The sequence below is a fragment of the Ostrinia furnacalis genome, unplaced genomic scaffold (assembly GCF_004193835.3).
Source record: "Ostrinia furnacalis isolate ACB-3 unplaced genomic scaffold, ASM419383v2 OfSCF5588, whole genome shotgun sequence".
Classification (NCBI taxonomy): Eukaryota; Metazoa; Arthropoda; class Insecta; order Lepidoptera; family Crambidae; genus Ostrinia; species Ostrinia furnacalis.
This window is the reverse complement of record NW_021135827.1, coordinates 53,000-74,850: the sequence shown is the minus strand read 5'-3', so window position 1 is coordinate 74,850 and position 21,851 is coordinate 53,000. Positions and strand designations below refer to the sequence as shown.

At 38.5% G+C, this 21,851-nt stretch overlaps 2 protein-coding genes and 1 long non-coding RNA gene across 5 annotated transcripts in view; 1 reads left to right on the top strand and 2 right to left on the bottom strand.

Moving 5' to 3' along the window:
• LOC114361338 (tyrosine-protein phosphatase corkscrew) overlaps positions 1-4,105 on the top strand; it is a 30,655-nt gene extending 26,550 nt beyond the window's left edge. Inside the window, exons 8-12 of the mRNA XM_028316336.1 lie at positions 163-327; positions 1,777-1,887; positions 2,144-2,234; positions 2,965-3,113; positions 3,512-4,105. Coding sequence (XP_028172137.1) covers positions 163-327; positions 1,777-1,887; positions 2,144-2,234; positions 2,965-3,113; positions 3,512-3,532 — 537 coding nt within the window. The 3' untranslated portion in view covers positions 3,533-4,105. The remainder of the gene's footprint in view (positions 1-162; positions 328-1,776; positions 1,888-2,143; positions 2,235-2,964; positions 3,114-3,511) is intronic.
• A 1,269-nt stretch (positions 4,106-5,374) lies between these two features.
• LOC114361335 (coiled-coil domain-containing protein AGAP005037) overlaps positions 5,375-21,851 on the bottom strand; it is a 67,158-nt gene continuing 50,681 nt past the window's right edge. The window contains exons 6-16 of one of the 3 annotated variants that reach the window (XM_028316332.1): positions 21,532-21,710; positions 20,692-20,748; positions 17,398-17,487; positions 16,611-16,673; positions 16,092-16,252; positions 15,836-15,955; positions 15,655-15,764; positions 15,235-15,376; positions 14,364-14,464; positions 12,521-12,671; positions 5,375-7,267 (exon numbers count right to left, since the gene is read on the bottom strand). In XM_028316332.1, the coding sequence (XP_028172133.1) occupies positions 6,545-7,267; positions 12,521-12,671; positions 14,364-14,464; positions 15,235-15,376; positions 15,655-15,764; positions 15,836-15,955; positions 16,092-16,252; positions 16,611-16,673; positions 17,398-17,487; positions 20,692-20,748; positions 21,532-21,710 (1,897 nt within the window). In that variant the 3' untranslated portion in view covers positions 5,375-6,544. The remainder of the gene's footprint in view (positions 7,268-12,520; positions 12,672-14,363; positions 14,465-15,234; positions 15,377-15,654; positions 15,765-15,835; positions 15,956-16,091; positions 16,253-16,610; positions 16,674-17,397; positions 17,488-20,691; positions 20,749-21,531; positions 21,711-21,851) is intronic. The other 2 variants (XM_028316331.1, XM_028316333.1) reach the window with 2 other exon arrangements.
• Positions 18,701-20,682, bottom strand: LOC114361339 (uncharacterized). Its single transcript, XR_003656585.1, has 2 exons — positions 19,230-20,682; positions 18,701-18,861 (listed from the first exon to the last, which is right to left on the bottom strand). It is a non-coding gene; the product is annotated as an uncharacterized LOC114361339 (long non-coding RNA).

The following is a 21,851-nucleotide window of genomic DNA, read 5'->3' as shown; positions in this document are numbered from 1 at the left end:
ATTCGCAACCTAAAGACGAGTCACATTTTACTCGTAGAAAAAATAAGAGACTCCCGGTATTGTAAACTTTTATGATGATCTCTTCCTAAATAGGTAGAAACGTTGAAAGATACTTTACTTTTCAACCGATTTATTGAAACTAACGGAAAATGTGTTCTATAGAAAAAGTGCGAGCGCTACTGGCCTATGTCGGGGCAGGAGGAGCGCTACGGCCACCTGACCGTGAAGTCCATCTCGGAGACGCAGTACGAGGACTACCTGCTTCGCGAGTGGGACGCCTGCGCAGACGGCCAGGCCTGCAGGACCATCTACCAGTACCAGTTCACGGTGGGTACTTTGTAACAAAGAGAATAGTCACTTAGAACTTTGACTCACGCCCGTATTCACAAACATTACTATGAGGTCTCACAGTGCGCGTGCACGCACAGGGTCACACAAGAACCAATCACAGAGCTCTATTTACGCTGTACGTTCGATATGCTGCATCACTTAAAAAAGCAAGCATCGTTTGTAAATACGGGCACAGAATAATAATAAGTACTACGATACGGGCGTCAAACTTTGAGACTTTGTTTGTGTACACTTTTATACCAGCAAGAAAATATACCTAATACTATACGAGTAGATAGTCTTGCAGGAAACTAGATAACATAAATTACTTAATTATGTGAATACCTACCTACTAATATTTTAGTTAAAACTAGCGGCCGCCCGCGACTTCGTACGCGTGAATCCCGTTTTTCCCGCTAATTCCCGTTCCCGTGGGAATTTCGGGAATTCCTTTCTTAGTGCACCTCTACGGTACCTACCTAAGCTACGTCCCTTCCAAATTTCAAGTGCCTACGTTTAGCCGTTTAGGCTGTGCGTTGATCTGTCAGTCAGTCAGTCAGTTTCTCTTTTTATATATTTAGATTGTAAATTGTCAGTGTATTGAAAAAGATCGAGAAAAATAAACGGAGCTTTACTTTGAACTATTCTTGTGCCATGACACGGCCGAGAGGCCTCCAAAAACTTTTTATCTGAAATGCCTGCACGTGTAAAGTAACACTAGCGGATTGTGTGAAGAAGCGTTGGATTTTCCCGCTCATTATTATGGAAAGAATATATAAAATACTTTATTGAAGCTTAGGACAATGTATCCGAACCTTAAAGGTTTTATTACCTTTAACCTTTAACCGACGACGTGCGGTCTCACAGACCGCTCCGGTTTTTGAAATTTCTGGATTGCAATGTTCTACTTACTCCCGTGTCCCGAGCGTCTCAGTACCTTCGAGTTTAGTTGCCCATACGCGATTACAGGTAGTGGTTACATCGATAATGGCAGTTTTGATAAGATAATTCGATTTAAAGTTCAACAGCGGTCTGTGGGACCGCACGTCGCAGACTACGTGACTTTTTTGTACCATACTAAAACATGCGTTTTTGTTTTAGACGACTCATTTTTTGTAAAATTGATGGTTCCTGGGCCACCACAACCTAGCAAAAGATATTTCCTAATGATATATTGATATTAGGACATAATATTATGTAAAAGATGGTAGTCTGTAAAAAATTACCGCGAAACGGGTGGTAAAGCAAACAGTGACATCTATTCTAGGCTCTGACTTTTAAATACTTTTATACAAAAAAATATTACTTTTTGAGTAAACAGTATAGCGGTCCCACAGACCGCACCTCGCAGACGGCGTGACAAAAAAATCACGTCGTCGGTTAAAGGTTAAGGTTATTAGAAATTATACTTATTAGAGTTATAACGAGTGCATTATTATGTTTAAGGCATGGCCCGACCACGGCACGCCGTCGGAGCCCGACGGGGTTCTCAACTTCATTCGAGACATCAACAGAAGAATGTACCAAATCAGACAGGATAAAAATCCACCAGAGCAGGTGAGCTTTTGGAAAGCTTTTTGCTAAGTTCTGGATATCGTTGACAAACAAACGTAAAAGAAGTTTTCGGTACTTAGATGCTTTTGTTTTTCGATGCTGAGGTCATATTCAGCATTCATATGTTATGACAACCTGTTCTATAAGTCCTGATGATAGTCATATGAATAAAAATTTTGTTTCTATTTTCATTCAATTCAGTCAGGTCAATTTAATTTCAATCAGGTCATATGAATAAAAATTTTGTTTCTATTTTCAGAATATATTATGCGTGCACTGTTCAGCGGGTGTGGGCAGAACAGGCACCTTCATAGTCTTGGATATGTTGATCGACAAAATTAAGACCTCTGGTAAGATATTGCTAGTAATTAAAAGATGTCTAATGTATAATTCTAGTTCTAGCTTATGTAATAGGTATTTTTGTTTTTTTTTTTATTTTGCTTGCGAATCTTATTTTTTTATGCCTGGCTATCCGCTATTGCGAAATGTAGGCATTATGCGAACTGTTTTTATAGAGCAAATTATATGACCTGCCCCCTTGACAGTTTTCATTTAGAAATCGCTTCACGGAGCAAGAAGTAAATTACCTACCAGTGTGCTTACCATGAGTACCTATACGTTAGGTGTGCTCGCTAGCGACTGCGTAAAAAATTGACATTAAATGTATGACATATTGTGAAGCGCCCCTAGCGGCTACTTTCAAGAAATAAAATCTTCATAGATTTTTTTTACGTACTCGCTAGCGAACACACCTAACGTAAACTCATGGTAGGTAAGCACACTGCTTACCTATTTGGTTCGGCCCCTAACTTAAAAAGTGCCAAGCGATTTCGGAATTACAGCCGTCACGTTTTAAAACTTGTCTAAGCGCTGCTGGTCTGAACTAGACTAGTGTTCATTGAATCTTAAATCGGCAGTCCGATGCCGAATCGTTGGCCTATTGGCGGATTAGTGTTGTACGTACTAGGTATTCGATTATCGATACTCAGTACGAGGCTGCGCAATTGCTTTTCCCATTAAATACGCTGGCAGAGAACTTCATGGCCAAGTCCCAGCAAGCTGCAACAAGTTGTTTTCCAGGTTTCAACTGCGACATCGACGTGCACGACGCGGTGCGACTGGCGCGCGCGCAGCGTAGCGGGATGGTGCAGAACAAACAGCAGTACAGGTTCATCTACCTCGCGCTGCAGGACTACATGGAGAACAAGAACTTGAAGATCAAGAAGAAGGTTAGAAGATTCTAGAAACTACTCTCTACTAATATTGACTAGTTTTATGAGATAAACTTTTAAGTCTGGTTGTGGTGGACACCCGCTCGGGCGGGCATAAATAACGAAAACCTTGGTTAAATTATATAGATAATCTTGCTTAAAATGCCCAGATGGTTATCATAAACATAAACTCAAACTTAAAAAACAAAAGGTATCAAAAAGAATAAAAGCATAGACAATATATCAAAAAAGGTTGGTCCACCTATCGTTTCCCAACACTGGTCATATACCTACTTCTGAAAACATTAAATCTGTGAAAAAAAGACACTTACCAACTTACTTAGTTTTGAGCCCTATTTTACTTTAAACCGCAATCTTCATCGAATGAATGAATAAAATGATGATTTTGGTTTCAGGTGTACACGTCGGAAGCCTAACACATCGTCGTCGCCAGTGAACCAAAGTGCAATGAGACTGCAGTTAATAATTACCTATAATTATCATTATTACCTACATGACTTCGTCATACATATTTATAAGTTTGAGTATGCAGACCAGAGTCGCTGAAATGCATACCCGGTATAGATTCAGTCATAATAATTATAATAATAAGTTAAAGATTAATATTTTAAATAAAACTTGAATAATATAATTTACTTCCTAGTTTTGATTTCCTATCTAATTATAAGCAAGGGAAAACCGATTAAAATAATATACCAATTAACTTCACGTGTATATATTTATTATATTTAATTTTACAATTAAAATATTCTGAAGCTATTTCTGTTTTATAACTATACAATTAACATGAACTATTACAACTAAATAAGAATTACAATAGTATTAACTTAACATTTAATAAAATACAACATAACTATTAAAAGCTTTAAGCTAAAATGATTACTCTGTAATACATGGATTTTGGAGACGGAGCTGTAAGAGCAGGTACTTTAAGTGCTTTTTTATTCTGCAGCTGCGAATTTGGATAAAAAGAGCAGAAATTATCATACGGAGCAATTTAACAAATCACCAGACAGCCTTTCGGTTGTGGTAGGCATCAAAAGAATATCAGACAAACAGGCACGACCTTTTAGTCCTATACCATATAAGACTAGAGTTCTAGAAATGTTGATGTACTGGCCACTACAAAAACAAAAAAAAATTCAAAATAAAATAAAATAAACTAAAGATGATTGAATAATTTATAGCGGCCAGCCATATAATACAATTTCGTCTTATTGTCTATTAAAATAAAATATAATTATTATAATCAAGCTGACATTTCTGGTGCTCTAACCCCAGTTGGTCTGACAGTCCTTTGATCCTTATCAGAACCAGGTCTGTATGGCATAAAGATAATTTAAAAATATTTGCTTTCGAGTTTGAATAGTTTTTTTTATAAGTAAATCTAAAATGGTGAAAATCTCTGCTCATACTGCTCGCCGAGCCATCCTTTTCAAAACAATTAAGTAACAACGATATTTATGTATATTATAAATAATAATACAAACATTAAAATCATCACAAACATTATCATTTTACTTAATGTAAAACAAATCTTTTTTTTTAATTTTGGCACTTTTTTAAATAATAATAAAATGAACATGTCCGGTTTCGCAATATCGACCTTATCAATGCATTTGTATAAACTTATTTCAATAAATATACATTAATTGATGGCAAAATATACATTTGAAGGAAACATTAAGTACAATGTTAATTAAATAAAATGTACTCAAGTCGTTAACAACTTTAAAAAAAACACACACATCGGATCTTAGTTACATGATATCTTACTGTATCTTACCTATGTATATAAGTAGGTACTTTCGTATAGATGTGTGTGAACTAAAATTACAGTATGCATTATAAACGTGGTTAAATAAAAATAAACGTATACTTATACATATAATTATTATCCACTTGGGGGACACATCGGCAACTGAATAATAGATAGAGGAATGTCAAAAATAATAGTCACAATTCCTTACAGTTACTATGGTAGCAGCATAGAGTACAACAATAAAGATAAATGGTAGTGTAACTTAAGTCGTGTGAAAATATATTTTTGTTACATTCTGAGCACAGAGTAGGTACAAGCATGAAAAAGCTCGATAACTCAATAGAAGTTGTTATCTCTGTTATTAAAACTTTTCATAAACTCTCACAAATAATATAATCTAATGTGCTGGAAATATTTGTGCATAATGATAAATTTTACGTGTCACTTGCAACAAACATGAAAAAGCGCAAACATTTACTTTTTTTCTTTATACTTACTAGGGATTTTCTTTATACTAGACTCTATTATACACGCTCTAATGCAGATATATTTCGAGTCTAAAAATAAGGATATTTTAATGAATAATTTCATATATAATATCACTCGATTTCATCAATTTGTCCACATAATCCACATTTATAATTTTTTAATGATCGATTTTAACTATGCTAATATTTATGACGGTTTTCATGCGCGAGTACAGATTGATGCCACAACATTTAATTTTACAACTAAGTATTTTTTTATATTATGTCAAATTGACATAATTCGTAATAAAAATAAACACAGTTGATGACGAACTTATATGGGGAAGGGCACTAAAATATAAATAGTAGAGTTAAAAAATGAATTCAATTCTTACGCATTTTAATTAGGTAACTTCGTATCACAGTCGAGTAATGATTAAATATTCATAAAACGAGCCGTCAAAAATATTAAATAGTTTACTATAGACATTGAAGTAATATTACTCGTACATTATAACTCAATGACTATAGAAGAATTTTGCTAGTACTTTTTTATAGTTATACAACTTAATTTTCGTTGTACAGAAAGTAAATTTGTTGAAGTTGAACTTAAGAGAATAAGCCCGCGGCGGCGCTGGCGCAGGGGCGAGAAGTCGTTGCTTAAAGTTTCACTTTTGAAGAGGACATCGGAAATAGTTTGGCACTTAATTTAAGAAAATGCTTAGATTATAGGTTACTCGATAGTATAATTATAGAAAAGGAGCTAGGTTACAACAAATGTTACCTATGTACAAAACGGGACTGATGGTGAAATAAAAGCCGAAATGGCTTAAAATCTTTCAAAATTTTCTAATTAAAGTAGATTACAGACTTACGACATTATGCCAATATTGACATCTGAAGTGCTAAACATTTATCGATTTTTTTGGATTTTTTTTTGTTCTTTGCAACAGTACTATATTATTATATTGAAAATATGTAATCGGCGGTCCATATTTCATCATTTTTAAACGGTCAATTATTAGTGTTGAGGATTTTGGATCAGCTAACGCGGAAAAATGAGATAAACAGAAAAGACAAAGCCTATACTATGAAGCGTGACTTTTGGGGGGGTATTTAGGTGTGGCTATCGCATCTACTCGTTTCGTTATCGCGAATGAAACTAGAACTAATACGGATGCCATAAAGCGGTAACTAGGTCACAGTATGTCAGTCTCGTAAACTTTATTGGTAGTGGCGACCGATTCCACCGGCTTGGGGCCCAGCGTGGGCTTGTCCGCCAGCAGCGGGTCCTTGGCGCGCTCGCAGTCGCCGGCCAGGTGCGTCATGCTGCCCGAGGTGGCGGCGGCCGCCAGGTTGAGGCTCATCTTGGTGAGCAGGTTGGACTCGCTGCCCGTCTTCTTGAGGTCGGGCTGCGCGGCCGGCGGCAGCGCGGGCCCGCTGCGCTGGATCATCTGCAGGCGGGCGTACTGCTCCTGCAGCGCCTTCTGCTTCTTCAGCAGCTCCTGGTGGCGGTGCTCGAGCAGCGCCTGGCGGCAGGCGGACTTGTCGTCGGGCTCGGAGTTGGCGGAGTCGGAGCGCTGGGGGGAGGCGGGCGAGGCGGGGGAGGGCGGCGAGGCGAGCGGCGAGCGCGAGGAGGTGCGCGGCGGGGGCGGGGGCGGGCGGCGCGCGGCCAGCGCCAGCAGCTCGGGGTGGCGCTCGGGCACGGGCGGCTTGGGCGCGTGCTGGCCGCGCGCGCGCACGGGCGGCGACGCGTCGGTGTCGCTGCCGCTCGGGTACGAGTGCAGGCGCCGCAGCGGCCCGTCGCCGCGCGCGCGCTCGCCCGGCTTGGCGAACGTCTGCAGCTCGTCTAGTAGAGCGTCGAGGGCGTTCTCCGGCCGCACGTCTCGGCCCGAGCCTCGCCCGTTGCACCCGACGGGACCCTGCGCACCATTTCAACTTCTAGCTGTGCCCGGGAATGCATAATCAAAACGCAGTTACAAATTCCGCCCGATCTTTTGTGGATCGTCTTTATTGTACAAACGATGTGTTTGTTGTGCAACGGGAATTTGTAAATGCATTTTTTGGATAATGAAAACACATATAAAAAACATTTATGACACACATTCAATTAAAAGAATCCGTAAACACTTATCACAATGATTCATATAACTAAATGTCTCGATGCGATCACAATCATTCAAAAATCAAAAAAATAGATCAAAGGCAATTTATTTCTGCGGTGGAATATTGGTAGGCATGACCATAAGCAAAAAAATATTACTATAATGACAATAACAATCATAAATATAGGTGTCTACATACAACACTGCCCGCAAAGAGTTCCACGACAGAAACAAACAAAAGTGAATTGGAGCGGCCTATGACGCGGGTGAGCGGGCCGATGTAGCTCGGACAGGGCGACAGGCGAAGGAGATGAACAAACATGTTGAACAACGAGGAGCGCTTGATCGATGTGATGTGAAAAATGTAAATATAACCAATTCAAATTTTGTGATGGATATAATGCATAAAATATAATAGAAATATTATCTCTTAACAATTGTGATGATTTTGCCATTAGTCAAAAATTTAAGTGTGTTAAGTTTAAATAATTAATTTTAACAACTGACTACTGAATAAAGGAAGCTAACGTCGGAGTGACAATTTCAAAATAACTAATCTAATGAAAGCTCAAGTGAATCGCAAATATGACTAGTTTACTTCAGTTGTTAATAATATGTGAGTGCTGTTAAGTTCTAAGTCAAAAGTATTTGAAAGCGATAAGTATAAAATTTTAATAAAAACTGAAATTACCTGTGCATATCCTGATGCGTTTCTTAGATTACGAACGGTTTAATACCTATCGTGAACAGCCAATAAGAGGGTGGGTATAAAATAGCAAATCTAGGGGGATGTTATATTTATCATTCTTCATTAAAAATGGTATGAACATTATAGTGCGTGTTGTGATATGCAGTCGATAGAGCAGAAATAGATATCGACATCGAAGGGGTAGCGGATGAGGTGTAGACATCACTGGAAAAATTAAACTGAGTATACCAGAACGAAGTAGGGGTTTAATGCATGTCATTCATTCCAGGTCTAGCGCGGGTGCCTCCTGATATCGAGAACGCGCTGCAACAAAAAGACAGGCAAATGCAAACCATCACAAAGCAACTATTCCGAACTCCATGCTCATTAGTCGATCCAACTACTCTATAGTGACGTAGTCATCTGAAAATGTCGTGCAGTCATTAACAATTCAAATTAAATAAATCGGAAACAAAGTAATTATTATTTTAAAATATTTAGTTAACTAAAGCCGACCAGAAAGACAAAATATCACGACGACACGCAAACAAATGATGTTTTTAAAAACCGATTGCCTCTGGTGGCAATGAACCCACAAGTTTCGCTTGCTGGGCTAGTAACTGTTCTGACTGCTAAACTACGGTGACATAATTTTATATTTCTGGTCAAGCTTTGTGAATATGATTAGCGTAGAATCATAATGCCTAGAATAAAAAACTAGAATTTAGGAACACGCAAGAAAAGTAAGACACCTCAAACAAGATCGACAATCGGGTCAGTACATTGAGCCTCCCAAAATTTATTAAACTAGTGGACATTTTTATGACATTAGATGGCATAATTATGATTTTTGTCTCATTTTAGACGAAGTTCTTGTATGACTGTCAGTCTAGGCATTATAATCTAATATCGTAACTAAGTATAAAAATTAAAATTTGCTTGAATCTATTACCTATCAATTGGTCATGCAACACTATAAAGTTATGTTATGCGCAATGGTTAATGTAGTACGTATGATTCATCAATAATTCTATGAATACTGGATATAATTATGCTTTTCAAAAGCTTTATCTTAAATTCAACTTAATGGCATACCATACTTTAACAGTTTATTTTGGCTACTCAATTAATATTTCAGATGAAATTTGATGAAACTCTAGAAGACGTACGTAACAACACGTACCTACAGTACCATAAAGGGAAATGTTAACTGTTTCGGAAACTTGACGTATCGTACGATGGACTATGCCCAGACATGATCCACTTTACATTAATACAGGAAAACTTGGAATGTAAGCATGCGTACCGATTTTTTCAATACTGTCTGAACTGTAAGAAAAACATCCTTAAATTTAATTAATAAATCATTTACTTATTTCCAATGGAATAAAGCTTATATTTTACAGAATCGCTAAAGCATCATGTACTTGTTAGTGCACCAACATGCCTACATAAAAATAGCAAAATCTGTGTTAATTCACAAAAAACAAGATATTATGGTAATACCGAAAGAAAATAAGAAATGTGATATAAAATATTGAATTGAAACAAATATATATATAAACGTATTTATGAATAATAATAATAATGGATATATTATGAAGAGATTTATTACTCGTTAATAACGATAGCCTCCTTGAAGTTTAGGCTCTGTCTCCATGCGAACTGACGAAAGAAGACCATGAAAATCGTTAAAACAAATTAATCGATTGCCATGACAACTCAAATAGTATAAATATATCGGGAGATGCTGGCTGGTGAAGATAGCATAACTGAAATTTAAAAAGGATCATACACCTCTTGAAATCATCTTGACAACCTTAACTTCATCGGATAGCCACTTCATTTGATAATTCATGATAATATGGCAAAGTATTAGAGAGGACCCGTTCGCAGTAACTCCAACAGTGAACTTAGGCCACAGGTTCTAATATCGTAAAGGAAAACAAGCCCCTTTTCTAGGTATTTTCATTGTAGGGGCCAGTATTACGTTTTTTCGTGAGTAAATTCTGCAATTTACTAGAATTTTACAGACTTTGTGATACGTTATCTTATCAGATAATAAAATTTCGACTGTGGAAAGTAGGTGAAGTGAATTTTCCGAAATTACGTTTAAATTTTTTTCAACTAGGAAGCATGATCTGAATTCACTGTAAATGTTATTGTGAACGCATCCATTACAACTCGAAATGAAGTGACTAAATGGTATGTGACGTCACTAGGTGTGGTTACAGTGGGGACGCTTACAAGGGCTTCGCTCGACTGTTATTATAGAAACAAACTCACAGTGACCACATGATCGGATTAGGTTCTAGTGGCAGGTCCTAACTCAAGTTTCACATCACTGGTTGGTGCTTCAACTGTCATTAAAATTGGCATTGTTTTCCTAAAGCAAGGATTAAAAATGCAACGTTTACGGATAGTGCATTGGTTGCAGGGATATGTGCAAAAGAATTACAAATTTATTTGTATTCTGTTTCCTTTTCATCACACTCTGTCATTTGTAATACTTATTATGTTAAATTAATATATTTTATTTGATATCAAAAACTACATCTTACGTTGTTCCTTGTAAGGACTGTGTCTTTTTTTTTTACTTTAATTTATTACTTAGTCTCAAACATGGCAAAATGTGTACTTACTATGGTAACTAGATAAAGGACGAATTGCTTGTGCTGTTTGTTACTTGGGCTCATGCGAGATTTGAACCCTCAATCGCTGGCTTTGAAGTTCGGAACCGGCCTGGAGGCTGCATATTACCTCTGTTAGCTCGGCGTTGCTTCTCATGCGGGCAAGATTATAACAAAAGTGCTCAGATGTGCAGTGCCTGTTCTAAACATTACAAATTCAAAAACATTGCATCGTTATAAGTGCAATTTATTTTTAAATAATTAATGTATAAACCAAAATCATTTGTGCCACTTACCGTGCCAAAGCCAGTATCTTGTCTGACAGAGTGTGATGTTAGTCGCTGGTAAAATTTAGAATTTTTGTATGCCAATTTTGTTTTTATAAACAATGTAATGTACTGACGGAACGAATGACGTTTCATGAGTACACAAAAATTTTGATGCCAATTCGTGGTTCAATCCAGAATACATAGGACAATACTACATACAAACCGGACCATTCCTTACAATGTATTACGTCCACTGAAGTGTTGGACAGAATCTTGAATAAAAGACAAATGAGTCAAAATAAGCCGCTACTATAATAAGGCACTATCGAATTGGTGATTTCAAAAATAATTCATAAGGTCTACTTTCAAATTAATGCAGTTTCATGCTGGTGAATGAAAATAAAGGGGGCGCATGCTTACAGGTGTAAGGGAAGCGTACGAACGCGTCGTAACTCGAGGGCTCTACTAAACGAGGGCGTCGGGGCGCAAATCATATAGAACGGATACTACAGACAAACACTCCGCAAATCAAACGAAGTATATGGAAAAAAATGCAAATTTTAAACCTTTGGCAAACCTGCAATTGTTAAGTGAATACATTATAGTAAACACGATTCAATAAATAATTCTAAATGAAGATGTCGGCGATACCGTTCTGTAAATAAAGGGATCAGTAAAATACATCTTATATCTCTACAAGTGTTGTTTAAATAGAAGAAAATAGTTTCCCTAGTAGGTATGTGTTTTAGTTATTTTGCATTTTTTTTTGTCACTGAAAACTTTTTCTTCTTATAATGACACGCACAATCCATCGACTGCTGTTTTCATTAGAACAACTCTAGAATACATAGGTACTAACTACTCTAGCATAGATCAAACCCTTTGCCTGAAAATGGATTGATTGTTGCCACCACAGGTTTTGTCACTATATTCGGGGCTTGAATGACGTGAAATAGGATTCAAAACATATGAGAAGAGAAATATTCTCTCTATGGTAGTTAAAGACAGATAATAATTGACCGCGATGTGACCCTAAGTAGCAGTCGTTGCATTGTTAGTGGTATCAAAAATGAAATATAAGGATTTGTCACACTGGATGTGGTGCGCGGTCAGGTAAAAGTAAACGCAGCCCGCTTAATGTATGATTATTCTGACCTGACCGCCGACCGCATTCAGTGTGGCAGATCCTAACGTCGGCAGCAAACCTCCGCCGCGCGAAGGCATGACAAAGGATTGGTTTCTGAAATGGATTCGAATCACAATAGATTCGAATGACGTCAGTCCAGCTCACAAAGTCAAGAATTCAATTCGATTGAAATCGACTTCAATGCATTTTTATTCGAGTCCCAGCACTCACTTCTCTTACGTGTCGAAGTGAACGCTGGGATGATTGGAGGTGTGTTACCGGCGTTGGGGGTAATCAGGATGGGTTAAGAGGAGAATGGGGATGTGGGGGAGGGGGATACATCATGAGGTCTGTTACCTTGTTATGGACCTGCGGCAGTTGGCAGGTGCTATCGGAGGCGAACTCGTCGGATGAAGGCCCCGGGGTGAAGGTGGTGGAGCTTTGGGAGGAGCCCGGGGACGAGCGGCCGTCGGCCATCGGCAGGCGCTGCTCTTGCACGCAGGCCAGCCTGCCCAAGCATACCCTCGTCATGCCCAGTCGAATGCATACATGCTAGTTTGTCTGTCAGTCTATTAAGCCCGTTTTTCAATGCCAGAGGAATAAAATAGGGTGTCTCTCTAGCGGAGCGGTCTTCGTGTATACAGGGTGTCCCAGAATGGGTGAATCAAACTGCTAGGGGGCTCTACTAATATACTATCCCTAAAAAATATTTAATAAAAAATTACCCATTCTGGGACACTGTATAATACTAGCGGCCGCCTGCGACTTCGAACGAGTGGATCCCGTTTTACCCCCTTAGGGTTGAATTTTGGCAATTCCCGTTTTAGTGAGCACCTACGTTCTAAAAGGAACCCATGCAAGAAAGAGACTCCTAGAACTTGTAGTTTGTGAGATTTCGTGATGAGTGAGTCAGTCTATATCTTTCGCTTTTATATGTGTAGAATATAGATAGATAGGATTGCTTTTCCACCAAGAAAGAGTTCAAGAGTATTGATTTGATGAGCGAGCTAATTTTTTGTCATTTACGCTCGGATTTTTGTTGGTGGAAACAGATGTATGCATCTTTGTATTGCGAAGTAAACGAAATCATAAATTGGCTCGATTCGCTTGCGGTGGAAAACCCGCTTTACGATTTCATGCCTAAACCTCTAAGTCGGTGAATCCTGAATACGCTCTGGTATAATTTGGACATGCGGCACATTATTTTTTATGAAAACTCTATGGGGACAGGCACCCAATCAATGTCTTTTTTATCGACCAAAATCTAGGCGAGTCAAGCTGCAGGCAGAAGGTAGTAAGTACCTTTAAAGCTATAAGGACCCTATATGAGCTAACAAAGTAACTGTCACTTATGGAAAACATTTATTTCAAAATGACTTTAAACCTACATCCATTTCAAAGACATTAAATTATCTAAAATAAAGGAGTATGTTTGTTTAATGACTAAAAAAAGGGAAATCAATTCGGAAGCGTCATAACATAAAATTTTATTTTTACACAAAACAGGTTAAGGTAACTGGACGAACTGGTCCATTTAACAAGTTTCTAAACAGCCGTAACCTCGTTACTGTTCCGGTGATAAAGTTGTAAGGAAATACCTCTTCAGTTACCAAAGATGATATAAATAAGTATTACCTCTTCAGAGAGACCAAAGGTGATATCAATGCTAATAATAAAAAAGCTAAAGAGTAAAGCTGAAGAGTTTGTTTCTTTGCTTGAACGCGCTAATCTCAGGAACTACTGGTCCGATTTGATAAATTATTTTTGTATCCATTTATTGAGGAAGGCTTTAGGCTATACAGCATCACTCTACAGCTAATAGGGGTGGAGTAGTAAAGAAATATGTTGCAAAGACGGGAAATATTATCCAAACTTTTCGAAGTGACCTAGGGTGATAAAATATGAGTAAATACCTCTTCAAAGTGACCCAGGGTGATAAAATATAAGTATATACCTCTTCAAAGTGACCTAGGGTGATAAAATATAAGTATATACCTCTTCAAAGTAACCTAGGGTGATAAAATATAAGTAAATACCTCTTCAGAGTGACCTAGGATGATAAAATATAAGTAAATACCTCTTCAAAGTGACCTAGGGTGATAAAATATACGTATATCCTTCTTCAAAGTGACCTGGGGTGATAAAATATAAGTATATACCTCTTAAAAGTGACCTAGGGTGATAAAATATAAGTAAATACCTCTTTAGAGTGACCAGGGTTCCGGTCAGCTTCTTGCAGCGACGCAGAGCCAGCTCCAGGCGCTCTGGTTCTTCCTCCAGCATCTTCTCTTTGCGGACCACCTGGAAGGTTCAGCAGGTAGTATATCAGACTATTTTGTTGCGAAATAGCACTGTCCAAGTGTCCATGATGACAGTGTTTAGATAAATATACAAGGAAGAACATAGAAGCACCTTATCATAAAGTTTCTCTGATATGAAGACAGATATCCTTGGTTTAATACAGCGTCATATAATGTGCCTAGAAATTATCAACTCATGAACTAATGACGGTTACTAGCATCAGCTCCTAGGCCTATGTCTAGCAGTGGACGTCTTTTGGCTGAAACGAACGAACGGACAAACTAGCACTACTCATACTACAGGTACAGTTTAACTCAGTCTTCAGTGCTTGTGGTATGGGAGCGGCACGGGAGGGTGTTTTTTAACGTCAAACGTTAGAAAGACTTCAAACACGCTTCAAATCTCCTTCAGATTTATATGCTGTCGCGTCGTATTATGTCAATGTCAGTCCAGTGCCGGGAGGACTGACATTGACATAATCGTCGTCGTCGTATCAGCCGAAAGTCGTCCACTGCTGGACAAAGGCCAAGGATTTCCTCTCCATGGGGGGGATTTGCCTTAATCGCCACGCTTGGCAGGCGGGTTGGCGATCGCAGTTTTTTATAAGGTTTCGCACGCAGACGCTGCTGCCCGTCCGGTGCTGCAGGGATTTTGTCGCCTCTTACGACACGCCTCCTGTTTGCGGTGGGGAAGAGTATTCTTTATGGCCGTCCCCACACGGCATGACATAATACGACTACTTAACCTATAGCTATTTAAAAAATATTTACCTTCTCCATCTCAGCGGCGAGCTTGACCTTCATGGTCTCCTGTAGGATGGGGAACTTCAGCTTCCAGTCGGCCACCGTCTTGCTGCTCTTGGAGAGCACCATAGCGATGCGCTCGATGTCCGCCATGTTCACGCGGGTCTCCCTAGAACACCAACGCACCAAATGTATAAGATTTGGAGTGCCGCTTTTAAAACTGTTAGAAGCGTTAGAAAGTATCCTTAATGAAACTAGAAAAACGATCCTCTCCAATTACCAGAGGCTAGTGGAAAATTTAGCCACTCTTCACGCTAGCATGATGGGTTAAGGAGGACTGATTGTAGCATAATTCTTGAAACGACGTCTTTGAGAAGAGAAGGGGTGCTTTTATTCTATTCTGGCGAAATCACACGGGTATCTTAACCTTTAAGATTCAATAATTACCTGTTAGCAGCCTGCCCGCGCAGACGCTCCACCGTAGCTTCCAGCTCGTACAAGTCGTTCTCGAGCAGAAGCATGTCTTGGCGGTAGATCTCTTCCTCGCGGGTCAGTTGCTGAAATGATATCAACAAATTAGTCTCGAAAACAAACTGAAATATTGTACGAAAATGATCTTTATACGTACCGAGTCAGGGTCCTGCTCGCAGAAACTAGCAGCAATGGCACCAATCTTCACGATGGTTTCAGCCATCAGCTGGCGCATCTGGATGGCATGGGTCAGCGTTGACCGACGCAAATTTCGTGTCTGCGAATCAAATCACACTTATAGCTGTGTACGAACATTTTAAATTGATTAAAGCTCGGGAACTCGCGAGTGCAATCAGCAAAGACAGTTCGCCCGAAGCAGTCAATGGACATATTCGCGAGATCTACAGTATTACCTCGATCCTCAGGTCCCGGCTCTGCTTCTGCAGAACGCGGAGCTGGTTGAAGAAATCAGGAGTAACGTTGATGGTGTACGTCCTGGGAGACACGAGGGCCAGCTGCTGGCCCACCAGGCCGGCCGGCTTCGGCGGAGGAGCGGGCTTCAGGCGGTCGCGCTCTGAAGACCAACAAACACATGTAAGCGCCTCATCTAATCAATACACATGCTACCCATTCAAAGGTTAAGCCATCAAGGTCTTAAGTTTATCCAGCTAATTTTAATGGCTAAGTAAGCGGTTTCAAATTCATATTTCACAATTCTTATGCACATAGATGTAAGATTCAAAGCCATAATATCCCACAAGTGTGCAAAGTTAAAATGCATTTACAGTACTTAAGAATATGTTAATATCTTGTAACAAAGAAGTGAATATCCCGAAGCATTTAACACACCCAGATAGATTGCAGTATTATTAAGTTAGTAAGCATCATTTAGTATGTACAGAAGACCAAATCAATTGATATCAAACAGTTACCTTGCGACGAGGTCCGCGGCAAAGTCGATGATTTGATTGCCGGTTTGGTTGGTTTTGTATCAGCTTGTTATGGCAAAGAAGTAAGCGGAAAGAAATCAAATACAAGAATTATGATCATGGTTATGGCAATAACTACGATAGTGGCTAGATAGATAGACTTTGAAAAAGGATCTCTTTTTTCCGAAAGTGAGGTGATCCAACGTTTGCTAGTTCAGCTCACCCTCGGAAGATGTTATGACTATTCTATATCACATGAAAATGCCAACTTAACATGAAACGAAATCAATAAACTCATGTCGAAGGTGAACTATGGATGTACTTGAATGTTCAGGTTAGTTAACTATCTAAGAGTGAACATTGTCGGCATCAACGTGACGAGCGGTTGCTCTTACTCATTAATATTTTCTTGCAGGAATCGTCATATGATAAGGAATTCGTTAAATCTATCTCAAGGGGGTATCAAGACACTAATTACATCGATCAATTAAATAACAAGATACCTTTACTGGTTCTTAATATATGTTAGATATTTCTGATTTATGCTCTGTATATTCGTGTAGGAAACATATCGTTACACGGTCTATACGCGAGCGACTTATAAACAATTTATTAACACTATCATATTAAATTTAACATACAAGACCCATCACCATAGAACTTATATTTAAAATATATGCATAATATAAGTATGTTCATTCATTACAGTTAACTATTCTATAACTTATACAGGCACAAGGGTTGCAAACGTTAATCTCGATTGATAGGTAAGTTTCAATTGTATGCATACCTGAATGCTGTGGCGAATGTTGTTTGGGGGAGTTCATGTCAGGTGGGTCATCGCTAAATGATACCGATTTCTCAAATGACACTGACTTCTCTGAAATAACAAATGTTCATAGTCAATCACTCCACTGAGTCACTCCCGGGGTTTGCAAACTATGAAATAGCAAACAAACTAGGGTGACGGAACCAATCATGGACATGTTAAGCGCACTAAATTCGAATTTCGTTTAAAAAGGGGATGTTTTTTGACGATACAAAAGTGGTGATTTTTTTTTTCGGCACTTAAATACATGAGGAACATTTAAACAAAACCAAAAATCCTGTATGCTTAATAGATAATTAATAAAAAAATTATAAATTGAAATTTACGAAATCACCATTGATGGACATCAAAAATTCAGTAATGGACACCCAGTCATGGACATGGACCCAATTATGAACATCCATTAATGGACACTTTTGTATTGAACACATGAATGAAACAAATGATGTCACAAATCAACTTTTATTACTGCTATTTGAACTTTCAACTTGATCAGTCTTCGATTTTCAAGTATCAGACTTTCAATCAACCATCTGGTGATAAAATGCGCTTCCGTCGGTATTAAATATCCGGCTGGGTTCATCTAAAACATCTTTTAAACCTATAACTTCTATGTATCTCGTTATTTTATCGAACCATTTGCGAATGCCTTCTTCGGTAACATCATCCCGTCATCCCTCGACTTTAAACGATCAAAATATCGAATTTACAAATGATCAAATGTTCAAAATATCGAATAATTAAAATATCGAAAATCAGTAAAGAAGTTTAAACTAAATGTCATATTATTATGATGAATACAGGGTGTTAGGTAAATGGGTATATGAGCCGACACTAGCCCATGTTAACATGGGCATATAAATAAATGGTATGGCGAAGTCAGAAATTTGATAACATCATTTTTTTTTTAATTTTCATACAAAATAATTTTTATAACATCCGATTTGTATGAAAATTTAAATAATTAAAATGAAGATATCAATTTTCTGACTTCACTATACCATTTATATGCCCATGTTAACATGGGCTAGTGTCGGCTCATATACCCATTTACCTAACACCCTGTATAAATAAAACTTTTTTTATATTTCTAGGGTACCATAGTCAACAAGGAACCCTTACCTCCATCTTCCTATTAAACTATACAATTAGATCGATTTTCGATAATTTAATCCTTAGATCTTTTGAAGATTATTTCGATCATTTTGTAAATTCTATATTTTAATCGTTCGATGTTTTGAGTTTTCGATGAAACGTGTTGGACATTTTTACTTTCGATCATTTGTTATTCGATATGGCGGAGGTAACCCAGGTTATTCGAGGAACATCAAACCGGAGGGCAGCCATGCTTATCTTTTCCCCCATCCTTACAGCATCCAATGCTCTCCCCATTTGTTTGGGGATGTAATTTTGTTTTGGTGCCATCTAAGACAAAACAAAGAACCCAATTATGGACAACTAAAAATACCCAGTTATGGACATCGTCCAACATTGGAAAATAAAGAGCAATTACAAAATCAACTCAACCCAAATGTTTAGTGCATCAAATTAAATAATTTAATACAATAAACTAAAAAACCAATTAAAAACTTAAGCATGGACACTTGTCCATTACTGAATTTCATAAAATATCGAATCCAGTAATGAACAAACCCCAGAAAAAACTTATGGCTGTGATAAGACATTTTTAACTTAGCTCAATTTACTTGCTATTTATTATTATTCAGTAAAAATAACATCAAATCTCATTATAACACAACACAAGATAGCACCAAGCACAAATATGTACTCACTTCCTTAACGATTTCAATAGTAAAAACGGATTTTCATTACCACCGCGCGCAACGAGATTTCACTTCGCAGCTGTCTTAAAACAAAGTGGCCGATTTTGGTGACGTGTGTCAAAATGATAGCCCAAACATCTATTGATTGTGATTTTAGTGTTGCCAGTTCAAAATGTTGCGACAGTTGCTTAATAAATTCGATCAACGAAAAAAATGTCCATAATTGGTGCCATGTCCATTACTGGTGCCGTCACCCTACGAGACGTCACGATATCTTTACGTAAACTATCACAAAATAACATTTGATTCGACCGAAAGGTAGGTATGTGGCTAAAGTGCCGTGTAATAAAAATAGGTGCACAAAATAGGTATTGGAATTCAGACTTGTGAATAAGAAGTTGCATCTGGTGTAGTAACTTGAAAATTTTGGAATAGGGTCGTGGGAAATAGTTAAACAAGACCATGAACAAACAAAGATAAATGATTATTCATTTGGTGCTCGAAAGAGACAGGATATTTAAGTTTTCAGCATCAAGCCATTAAACGAATTGTGTTAATTCAGGACATTAGTGCTAATATAAACTTGCAGTAATGACCAACGCTCCAGGGTGTCAGGTTCTTAAAAAAGACAGGCTCAAGAAGAGCAAAAAGAAGTATCGTGGTTTGGGTGGCTTACTAGCGCAATCAACATTACTATTTAAATAAATACTTGCTTGTTTCAACAGAAATATTGTAATCTATTGATGTCGTAATGACGAACCAAATGTTGGAAGATGATCATTCTCACACTACTCTGATATTTCAGCGATGGCAGACTATAGGTACAAAGCCTTCAAACTGGCCTAATGACTCCTAAATGAACTTCAACAATCGAATAGCAATTTTTACAATTGATTTGCGCGTATGTGTATTATGAATCTCAGAAAGGATGGAATGACTCGGTAATTACAGATCATGATAAAACAGACTCAAAACCTATTCTGCTGTAATAAAGCTGAAAAATAAGAAAAAAATCACTCGATTCAGCAAGCAAGCATTGGCATGATAATGGATGGAGTCGGCGGAATGCATTGCGAATGTCGCGTACTCGTGTCCATCTAGGTAGCGTTGCAGCGCTTCGCTGCAGCGGCTGGGCGGCAGAGTGAAAGTGCCGCTTTCACGGCACACCACAACGCACGGAAGCTCCTAACAGGTACATCAGTTGCTCGTTAATAGAATGCAGCGGAAAACAATTTGCGGTTTCGTGCCACTGTACAGATAAACTGCAAAGAGTTTTCAAGTGCCTCATCACGCACATTCATTTTGAGATATATCACAGTAGTCTTTGTTTACTTAACTAAAACCATTCCAAGCCCTCTTCACATTTGACACGTAGCACTCGGAACATATGGCTCAGTAAGTCTCCTATAAGCAGCTTTGGACATTAGCAATGCATTATCGCAAAATCGGCCGCGATCCAATTTTAACTTACGAAATTTATCTCTCCCTAATTTAGGGGGTCTCTCGTTGCTGGCAAATCTCGCGGCATCTGAGTGGAAAAGGCAGCGACATTAACGAATCAAGCCTTCCATACAAGCCAGCAGGAGGACAAGGTGATTATTTAAGCCAATTGGTTGAACCGTCGAATTTAATGCATTCCTTAAAAAATTTTTCCATTTAATTTTATTTTATTTTATTTATGACTATAATTATGTTATACCGCTGATGCATCTACTGCCCGATCTCCAGAACCAAGACTGTACCAAACAGTTTTACGAAATACAAGTAATAAACTTGCGAAATCGTAACAATTCATGTTATACTCGAATTACCCGTCGCGTAATTGATGTTTCAGACTGAAAATATGATTAGTTCGACTATCCACCACACATTACTTATTAACAGTCATTAATGTGTATTACAATAAGTATATGCATGTGTTTAGCAATTTTTGAGTAGTAGGTTAACCACTCGTAAATCTGTTGTAATGCGAATCGCATTAGTTCAATGGAATGCGATGTGACGTTGCTTTCATAACGTAAGATAACGCATTCATTAACATTTTTGTATAATTAAACCTTTAAGGGCAAATATAGGCATATGATTGACATCGTTAAAATGAAAAACACAATTTTGTTCAACATAACAACACAACATTGAATGACGTATTTTTTTCGTGACAACACATACCCTTGTCGAAAATCCGGGCCGTAGATGGCATCGGGGTGACATCAACACCGTGAATCTAGTTATGGGAGTATCGGGAGGTAATTGGCCTGGTTAGTTAATCATCGGGAGGCTGCCTTGGCGGGCTGTGGGGAATGGTACGTACCAGTGGTTGGTGGTCGAGCTGAGAAGGTGGCGGGGAAGTCTTGGCGCGGCGCAGCGGCCGGCGGGGCGGCGGGGCCTGGCACCTGCAGTGCCTTCTGCACCAGGCCCGTCAAATTGGCAAGCTGCCGCTCCATCTTTTCAACGCGGAGGCGTTGCATATCATCAACTTGTGTGGTCAGCCTAGAACACCGCATGCTAAGTCTAATCAAAGTTGGTGAACAATCATCGGCCACTGAGCTAAATCATTTAAATCGTTTTTCTGAAGCAGTGACCAATGATAGACTTCGCTGCAGGCAACATTTCGCATTAGCTTAGTAATCA